We start from the raw sequence: 10,505 nt of genomic DNA, 5'->3' as shown, positions 1-10,505 counted from the left end.
TAGGTTACATTGTACTTTACACTCTCCCCCAGTCCATTCAGTGAGTTATGGCAGAATATATAATGTCCTGCATCAGTCCCTGCAATATCATTCAGGACAACTCCACGTCCCCAAAATGCCCCCATACAGACGCTAGAAGGCTTGCTTTCTCCCTGGTTGGGAGCATTTTGGTTGCCCGGCATACCTGGGTTCCTTGACTATCCCAACATGTGGTGATATCCTTTCCTTTCTCTTCTGGGTTCCCACTGACCTTTGTTTCCAGCTCCTCCATGACTATCTCTTTATATGGCCAATGGTAAGAGAATCAAAACCTATCCTGATCCAGTTGGCTACACCTTAACTAAAAATAATGTGCAAGTCTCCTCTCTTGGGCAGAGGAATCTCTAAAGTTACATGTGGGGCCAATAATGTGTAGTGAAGAGTGGACCAACTGGCTTGCTCACAATGATCAAACTGTGCTGATCCTACTTTAAGCCAATATACTGCTTGGCTATTAACGTGAAATGACCTATTTGCTTCTGAAACATGGATGAGATGCCTTGCTGGGCATATTCTAGGAGAGCCAGAGAAACTGGCCTCTTATCCATATGGAATATTCCCTTGTAAATGGTGCAGCAAAGATCAAATAGAAAAGAAATACCCAATGGTGCTACACTGATAACTCATTGTTCCTACCCCACACCTAAGGAGACGTAAGTAGCCCAGTATGGATGAAGGTGAACTTGAAGTGAATCAAATAATTGCTCCTAGTACACCAGTGCATGTGCTCATTATAGGCATGCCCTGGTGCTAAAGACCTTAAATACTGTTTTTTAAAATGGTAATACATAATCACTATATGAGGAGGAGGCCCTAGCGCCTGGTGGTTAAATGAATGAACTCTGGAATCACAGAGGCTGGGGTTCAAATCCTGGGTTGGGCATTAACACTTGCATGACCCAAGGAAGGTTCCAAGGCTTCAGCATTGTTTTCACCCAATTGATCAAAAAGCAAAGAAAACCTAGCTAGGCCAGGAAGGGATGTTGTGGGGTGCAGCATCTGGGCAAGTCAGGCATTGCGAGCCCTCTCCAGAAAAGTCTGACGCCCTACTGGTGACATTCATTGACGGGATGGCCACGGAGAAGGTGTGCCAAGCTGCAGACCATGCCGGGGTGCTAGAGAGGACCACTGAGTCTGGGTCACTGGGCCTAGCAGTTTGCACTGCAGCACCTGTTCCAACTGCCCTTCCTTCTCCTCTTGCCCATCCCCCACCCCTCACATTCCCTCCCTCTGTGACACGTCCAGATTCTACCTCAAGCCAGGAGCTCAACAGTGCCAGTGCGGTCCTTGCCTCGGAGGAGCTGGGAGCTAGTTGACCTCTCTAGTTTCTCACTCCACTCCCTCGATTGGACAGCGCACAGGTAGCTCTTCATGGGCAATTTCCTGAGCCGACTTCAGTCACAGCCCTGCAGCTGCTGCTCAGGGCCCGGCAGTCACCCGCCTGTTTATCCCCTCCACAGTTCTCCTGGGGCTCGTCCAGATGGCCCCGCTGCCCCAGCACCCCTCCCTGGCCCTGCCCACAGGTTGTCCAGCCCGGATGCCATGAAGTTACGTTCTGGGATTTACATCGCCCCTAAGAGGAGATATCCCATCCGGAACCCTCACTGCTCCTCTCTGGGGGTCCTGCCATCGGTGTTGGGGAGGGAGAGTCTGAAGCCAGTGCTGTCATCGCGCAACTCCAAGATGTTTGGCTACTCTTCTGGGGTGGTGAGGATCCCTCGTCCAGGGTGCAAACTGTCCCTTCTGGATTTGGCCCCTGAGCAGGTCATCCCTAGGAGGCTGGAGCCATCCAGACACCTCCCACCCCTTCACCTGAAGGAAAGTGGACCGAGGGCCCCAGAAGAGGGCAGAGAAGAGCGAGCAGAGGAAAAGGAGGAGGAGGATTGCAGAGATACCAGAGGGCAGGATGGGCAGAGGAGGGATCTCCACACCAGAGGAAGCGTCTGGGCCCCATCCAGGCCCCTGAAGCCCGAGGAAGTGGTCACGTCCTTCCAGGGTGGTCCTGGACCTCTGAACAAGCATCTCCATTGTAGGGACGGACAAGGAGAGAGCCGGTGTCAGGAGGCCCAGGTGTCTGTGAGCTCCTTTGTCAGCGGCTGGGCCATCCTGGGCTTGGACAGGCCTGCAGGAAGCATCCTGCCTCCTGGAAGGGGCGGTCCAGGGGCAGCAGGGCTCCCTGGTGCATCCTCCTCCTGCTTGCTGCCGTCAGAGAGACCACCACAGGCGGTGCTGGAGGGGAGCCACGGCCGCAGCTCTCCAGGCTCACAGCCAGGGGAGGAGACGCAGGAAGAGCACCGTCCAGCTGAGCCGTCAAGGAGCGCTCCTCTCCTCACACCAGCCAGCGTCAGGCCCTGTAAACGGAAAAGACGGAGGCCACTACCATTGCCACTGCTGCTGCCACTGTCATGGGGTGGAGGTGAGCGGCCCCCACCCCTGAAGTTTCCTCGGAGAGCCGCAGCTGGAGGCTCATGCTGGCAAGAGAAGGTTGAGCCAAAACAGGGCCATGGCATCGCCGAGGAAGGTGGAAGAGAGGCTTCTGCAGAGAGCAGTGTCCCTGCACCTGCCAGTTCTCCCTCTCTGCCTTTGGGGGAGACTACAGATGCCTTGTGCCAAGCCCCAGTCACTGGGCCAATCCCAGCTACCACCGCCACAGCGGCCACTGCCTTGGCTGACCTGCCTGCCAGGCCACCAATCCCCTCTGCCCTTGTACCTTCGGCTTCTTGTCCACCCACGGCGGCCACAGCACCTCATCCTCTCGAGGCTGCCACACCTTCACATTCGCTCAGGGCTGCAACATCTGTTTCTGACCTCCCCACTCCTGCTAATGCCTTAACCCTCTCCTTCCAGCACACCACTCCTGCAAAGCAATCACCCGCACCCATGTGCATAGTTTCTCCTCCTCTGTTCTCACAAACCCCTCCCACCTTCCCTTCCACCCATATCCCTGTCCTCACCAGCCAGCCCCTAGCGGCTCCCCTGGTCACACCCACCATCCCAGCCAGCACATTTGCACACGGGATTTCCCAGCCTGCTTCGGTCCCCAGTGAAAGTGACATGGACACCACTCCCCCTTCCCACGCTGTTATTTTCTTGCATCCTCCCAGCCCTGTTGTGCCTTCCCTCCGTTTTGAACATGCTCACTGTAATATAAAACAAACACCTCTTGCAAATGCCCCAGGTTCCACCAACCTGCCTGTACCAATAAACACTACACCCACCCCAGTTTTCATCCTCCCCTTGGGTCCAGCAGCCACCCCTCAGCCCACATTTGGGGGCCTTGGTGGGCAGCAGCTGGGAGCCACTTTTCCCACTGCTCCTGTCTCCGCTGGCCTGCCCATCTCTCCTGTGGCCGCCGACACCCCAGCAGGCAGCCCCTCTGCATGCTCAGAGCCCAGGCCTACCTCTGATCCTGAGGACATGGACACCACGCCTCCTCCCCAGGCTGTGGGCTCTCTCCAGGCTGCTCCTGTCTCCGCTGGCCTGCCCATCTCTCCTGTGGCCACTGACACCCCAGCAGGTAGCCCCTCTGCATGCTCAGAGCCCAGGCCTACCTCTGATCCTGAGGACATGGACACCACGCCTCCTCCCCAGGCTGTGGGCTCTCTCCAGGCTGCTCCTATCTCTGCTGGCCTGCCCATCTCTCCTGTGGCCACCAACACCCCAGCAGGCAACCCCTCTGCATGCTCAGCAACCAGGCTTACCTCTGATCCTGAGGATATGGACACCACGCCTCCTCCCCAGGCTGCTCCTGTCTCCGCTGGCCTGCCCATCTCTCTTGTGGCTGCTGACACCCCAGCAGGCAGCCCCTCTGCATGCTCAGCAACCAGGCTTACCTCTGATCCTGAGGACATGGACACCACGCCTCCTACCCAGGCTGTGGGCTCTCTCCAGGCTGCTCCTGTCTCCACTGGCCTGCCCATCTCTCCTGTGGCTGCCGACACCCCAGCAGGCAGCCCCTCTGCATGCTCAGCAGCCAGGCTTACCTCTGATGCTGAGGATATGGACACCACACCTCCTCCCCAGGCTGTAGGCTCTCTCCAGACTGCTCCTGTCTCCAGGAAGAATGTCTTCCCCTTTTATGCGGCATGTCCTGGTACTGACAACACACCATGCAATGGCAGCATTGCCTCAAACCAAGTCTCCACTGGCTTGCCTGCACCGTTGGTCCATGGTCCACCTCCAACATACAATCTTCCCTTTTACCCAGGAACCACGCCTCAGCCCACATTTGGGGTCCCCAACGGGCAGCAGCCGGGAGCCAACAGCTTTAACCCCTGCTTCCAGTTGGGAAAGTCGCCATCCTCAGCACAAGCTGCAGGCTTCAGTTCTCCCACAGCCCAGCCACCCAGTGGTGGTGTTCCACCACCAGCATTTGTGGGATTGACATCGCCAGGTTCCAGATTTGGCATCCCAGTCAGCACCCTGATGGGAAGTAGTAGCTGTGCGGTCAGCGCATCTGCCCCGGGACCCAGTTCCACTTCTGGAGCCCTCACCTTTGGAGCAGGACCAAGTGGAAGCTCCAGCACCACTTCTGCTCCACAGGGCCCGACTGGCCAGAGCATACTTTCTGCAGGAGGAACCAGTGTCATGCCTGTAGTTCAAGACACCTCTGCTTCCACCTCCATGCAGGGCCCTCGGAGTCTACCTCACAAGAAACCAGGTGGGACAATAGGAGGGGCCAACACTATCCAGAGCTGGGGGGCCTTTTAATTCCACCTTCAACCAGGGCACCTGTGATCCACCTGGCCAGGGCACAGATGTGGTGTAATGGGAGGGGACAGCACCACCCCTGTGCTTGAGGGCCCTTGTGTTCTCTCCTTCCAGCAGGGCACCTGGGGCCCACCTGGCCAAAGTCAGAACATTTCTAGGGGAAAACTTCTCTTCTCCCTTTAAGTCAAAACACCTGAGGCCCCTCCAGCCAGGGTTCCCCTTTGGCTTTAGAGGAGCCAGCACCACTGGGAAAATACTTGTGTTTGGAGGCACTTTTGCTGCCCCTTGGGTTAAAGCGACTGTGCCTCTGGTATGGGCAAGGTAAGTAGCAGCTTTTCCTTTTGGGCACCCCATCACCTACCCAGGGCTTCATAAGAGGTATTTCTTCCAGCACAAAGGACCCAGTCTCCACCACCACTAAAGAGAAAAAGTGCCCCCCAGAAACGGCGTGCAGCCAGTCTCCTCGTCAAGGGTCTTTGAACGTCTAGAAAGAAGCATTGGACAGGTCCGGCTCAACCTCTTCACTGTCAGCAAGCTGGAGGCCCAGCGTGTGTGTAATGTGTGTGTGTGTGTGTGTGTGTGTGTGTGTGTGTGTTGGAGGCTGGCAAGAGTTCACTGCATGGACTCGAGGACTTCCACATAGGGAGTAGGAGAAAGATCTACACATATATCAACTGTGCTTTCCCTGGCTTGGGTGATAACAGGGCAGACCCACACTCTGGGCCTTTTTTCTTGGAAATGGCAGGAAGCCCTCTTGTTACCTCTTGTTACCTCTTGTTACCTCTTGTTACCCCATACCCATTTGCCTGAACGGGCCCTTCTCTATCTTCCCTATGTGATGTAGATAGCTTATATATATGTGGATCATTATAAATAAACTTGTTAATTTGTCTCTCCTTGTGTGTCTTTGCTCTTCAACTCAAGGATGGAGGAAGAACTGTCTTGCAGGAGTGGTGATGTTACGCTATATTTAACTATTTTGTTTTCTGTGGGCAGTGAGGAGGATGTGGAAGTGGCCACACCTTATGATCACATGGCCTGGCTTCTGAAACCTGTGCCTTGAGCATTGGCGACGGCCACGCAGGAGGACATGAGATCCAGAGCAGGGGGAGGCAGGGTGTCCCCCTCTTTCCTCTGTGCTTCTCCCCATCCCTCTGACCTCACTATAGGTTCAGCCATCTCTGGTGCTTGTTCAGAAATCGCACTTCACAATTTCAGTCTTTAAAATGTTGGAATGTGTTTTTTTGTGAATGTCTTTTTAATTTAAACTTGTGCCCATCATCCTACCATGTTCATCCTTCACCCAAAATGAATGGGCTTAGCATCCATGCACTTGAACCATAATTCTTGCTAATTCTACTCCAAGAAATATATCCAAGACAAATGAAATTGTGTCCATGCAATGATTCCCAGGGCAAGTGCATGGCAGCCAAAACACTCCCATGGGGTGGGGACACAGGTGGGGGCCCTGGGTGCTGGGCCGAGTGCTCCTGCTGCTGCCCCATGCCAACATCCGACCACACATCCCTCCTGCCCTGCGGGGTCCCAGGCAGCACCCCCAGAACACGCCAGCAGGTCCTCGTGGGTTGCTATTCTTTTTATTACTAGGTTGTTTGATTTCTTTATATAACATGAATATCAAACCCTTATCAGATATATAGTTTCCAAATGTTTTTTTCCCACTGAGTAGCCTACCTTTTTACTTTCTTGGTAGTCTTTGGAAGAACAAAAGTGTTTAATTTTGAGAAGGTCCCATTTATTTGCCTTTCTTTCAGTGTTCAAGCTTTGGGTGTAAGGTTTAATTATTGCTTACCACACGATCTTGAATATGTTTTTCTACATTTTCTTCTAGTTTTATGGCTGTAGCTTTTATATTTAGGTCCTTGAACCATTTTGAGTTAATTTTTGTATAAGGTGTGAGATCGGGGTCCTCTTTCTTTCTTTCGGATATGGCTATCCAGTTCTCACAGCACCAGTTGTTGAATAGACTGTTCTGCCCAGTCTAAAATCTGCCCAGTCTAAAGTCTGGCTTGTCAAAAATCACTGGACTGTAGATGTGAGGGTCTATTTCTGAGTTCTTTATTTGGTTCAATTGGTCAATTTGTCTGTCTTTCCTTAAGCCAGTACCATGCTGTTTTTACCACTGCAACTAAATAATATGTTTTAAAGTCTAGAATGAGAATCCACCACCTTCATTTTTCTTTTTTAAGATTTTTTTTGTCTATTTGGTACCCCTTATGCTTTTAAATAAATTTGATAATTGGTTTTTCCACATCTGCAAAAAATTTTTTTACTGGGATTACACTGAATTTGTAAATCAATTTGGGTAGAATTGACATCTTAAAGATACTTAGTTTTCTAATTCATGACCACAGAATGTTCTTCCATTTGTTTAAGCCTTCTTCAGTTTCTTTTAGCAATATTTTATTGTAGTTTTCTGAATACAGGTCCTTTATGCCCTAAATATTCAGTTCCTAAATATATAGTTCTCTTAGTTGCCTTATAAATAAATTTTTAAAATATTTCCTCCTCAGATTTCTCAACAGAATTGTATAGAAACACTACTGATTTTTGCTTATTAATCTTCTGTCCTGCTACTTTTCTGAACTCATCTATCAGGTCTAGTAGCTCTGTTTAGATTTTTTTTTTTTTTTTTTTTTTTGGATTTTCTAACTATAGGGAATATGTCACCAAATTGTTTTATCGGTAAGCCTTTCCAAATATACTTCAAAATATAAGACAATTTTTAAACTTAACTAAAATACCAGTATTTCATCTAAATGTTAACAATATTTCCTTAATATCATTGCACCTTTTCAAGTTTTCCAATTTGTCTCATATTTCTTTTCACAGTTTATTTGTTTGAACCAAGAATTGATGAAAGTGAGGTTTACATGTTAAAATTGGGTGATATGTGTCTTAATGATTTTTATTTTTTATTTAGAAGTTATGACTTTACAGAGTAATCATATATAAAATACAAAATTCCTATAAACCACCCTTTTATTAACACCTTGCATAGGTGTGATACATTTATTATAATTAATGAAAGCACACTTTTTATAAATGAACTATTAACTTTAGTCCATAGTTTAACTTGGGATTCTCTGTGTTGTGATGATCATGGATTGTTAAAAAGAATTTTATTTTAGTACCATATATATAAAATGCATTTCCTCTACAAATTTTTTTGTAATAATAAACTTATTATTTTTATAGAAGCTTTAGATTTACAGAAAAGTTACACCAAATGTATATGGAATTCCCTTATAACCTTCACATACATACACATATGGTTTCCCCTATTATTAACATATTACATTACTGTGGTATATTTATTACAATTGATGAACCAATATTGAGGCATTGCTCCTAACCAAAGTCTATAGTTTCCAATATGGTTTACTTTGTGCTGTACAGTTTTACAGGCTTTGGTGAATGCATAGTCATGTGTCCATTGGTGCAGTCTTATACCCCACAATGCCACTACCCTGAAAAGGTTCTGTGTTACACCCATTCAACCCTCCCCTACTTCTGGACCCCTGGCATGCACTATCTTTATATCAATGTTTTAACTTCTGTTACCACAAGATAATAACTACAATAACAATAAATCTAATTTGATCCGTGATTACCCACTCCCCTTACGTTTGCTCATTCCTCAGTTGTGAGGGATTTGGAACAATGTCCATTCCAATCAATTCAGGTTGAGAAGGGACTTAGATATTATGGGACAGATGGAAGGAATTCTTTTGTTTGCAGTTATACATCTTGTGCTTTGGGAGGGAGCTTGTCCATCATTTTGTTGGTTGTCCAGGGCAAGCGCAAAGAATTGGAGAGTAGGAATTGGCTGCAACTCTGTCGGGACTCAGGGCGTAAATAGCATATGAACAGTCAAAAGATTGAAGTCTCTGAGAGATATATTTAATGGGTGCATTGAAAATTATAAGTTTAAATAAAATGAGTAGAAGAATCCTGAGTAGAGAACTCTTAATATAAAGGAGTAAAGCTGTTATATTGGGGAAATAGATTATCCTATATTCCCAAATAAGGCCTGCTTAGAGAGTGTTGATTTCATGAGGCTGTGTGCTTGGCCTCTGGTGTCCCCTTACCCTCCCATGCATACTTCTTTTTCTTTTCAAATTATTTATGGATCTGGGTTTCTGGGTCTTGTTGCTTTTTTCACAGCCTGAATGTTGCTATATAAAAAATGATTAAAAAAAGAAAGAAATTGCGGGAAAAGATGAAATAAGAGCTCCAAGCATGACTAAAAATGCAAACATAATTTCAAGTCCTTAAAGAACACATATTTCTTTACCTGGGGTAATTCCAGATTAAAATCCCCATGAATTGGATCATTCAACTCAACTAAAGTGATCAGTTTCTCAAATCCCTGGGAGTTCGTGTCAGCTTGCCTCATGACTGTCATCTCCTATAATATTAACTATCTGGCTTTAAAACAAAAAGAATTTTAAATAATTCAGAATTTTATAACTGTGGAAGAAGTTGGAAATGGAACTTGCAAAAGCTTTGGGTTTCTTAGTCTAAATTCTCATGAAAAGTAAAGTGAAGCAAAAATATATATATACATATTTAAGCTTTTGCAAATAATTCATTTATTTTATTTTATTTTTTAGAAGATATTGGGGACTGAACCTAGCACCTAGTCTATGAAAAGCAGGCACTCGACCACTGAGCTATACCTACTGAATAATTTATTTTAATACGTCATTGTATGTCTTATATTTATTTTTAAATTTTTATTCATTTATTTTTAATGGTATTTTTGAAGATACATAGATGACAAAAAATGTTACATTAAAAAATGAGGTTCCCATATACCCCACCCCCCTCACCCCACTCCTCCCACATCAACAACCTCTTTCTTCATTGAAGCACATTCATTGCATTTGGTGAATACATTTTAGAGCACTGCTATACCACAGCAAATATATTTATTTAAGTACGTTTATTCATTTTTATTTTTTTTTGTCTTTATTCATTTTTTTAATATTACATTCAAAAAATATGAGGTCCCCATATACCCCCCCACTCCCCACTACTCCCCTCGTAGTGACATTCTCCTCCATCATCATGAGACATTCATTGCATTTGGTGAATACATCTCTGAGCATCGCTGCACCTCATGGTCAATGGTCCACATCATAGCCCACACTCTCCCACGTTCCATCCAGCGGGCCATGAGAGTATCTACAATGTCTGGTAATTGATCCTGCAGCACCATCCAGGACAACTCCAAGTCCCGAAAATGCCTCCACATCTCATCTCTTCCTCCCATTCCCCACACCCAGCAGCCACCATGGCCACTTTCTCCACACCAATGCCACATTTTCTTAAATATTGGAAATAATTGGAAAAAATAGACTTGTGAAAAGATAAGCAAAATCAATGTATAACTGTTTGGAGAAATCAATTCTGATAAAAGATTTAGTGACATACAGAGTATAAATTTTAAAATCTCTGTAAGGTAGGAAATTTCTCTATCATGGTTTATAGCCTATTCCAGGAGGAATAAAGGGGAAAATGTCTGAACAACTTTTAAAATATGCCCATGGCCTTTATTAAATAATTCTTTTATAGAAGACTATTTTAATAAGGTTTATTAACTAATTTCAAAGAGAAAAGAAAAGTTTGTAGCATGAGAAAATAAAACATGGAATTTATAACTTAGTGCTTTCAGAAATTGGAATGGTTCCATATTAAAAAATAAAATTTAGGCTAAGAATATATCAATT

The 10,505-nt window shown here is 46.4% G+C and overlaps 1 protein-coding gene across 1 annotated transcript; it reads left to right on the top strand.

Moving 5' to 3' along the window:
- Positions 1–1,410: 1,410 nt before the first annotated feature.
- Positions 1,411–5,645, top strand: LOC131280783 (nuclear pore-associated protein 1-like). The gene is made up of 2 exons (XM_058309269.1): positions 1,411–4,699; positions 5,141–5,645. Exons 1-2 carry the CDS (start codon positions 1,411–1,413, stop codon positions 5,227–5,229), a joined length of 3,378 nt encoding a protein of 1,125 aa, XP_058165252.1. The 3' UTR covers positions 5,230–5,645.
- Positions 5,646–10,505: the final 4,860 nt, after the last annotated feature.

The sequence above is a fragment of the Dasypus novemcinctus genome, chromosome 12 (genome assembly GCF_030445035.2).
Source record: "Dasypus novemcinctus isolate mDasNov1 chromosome 12, mDasNov1.1.hap2, whole genome shotgun sequence".
In the NCBI taxonomy this organism is placed as follows: domain Eukaryota; kingdom Metazoa; phylum Chordata; class Mammalia; order Cingulata; family Dasypodidae; genus Dasypus; species Dasypus novemcinctus.
The sequence above is the reverse complement of the archived record's forward strand: the minus strand, read 5'-3'. Positions and strand labels throughout refer to the sequence as shown.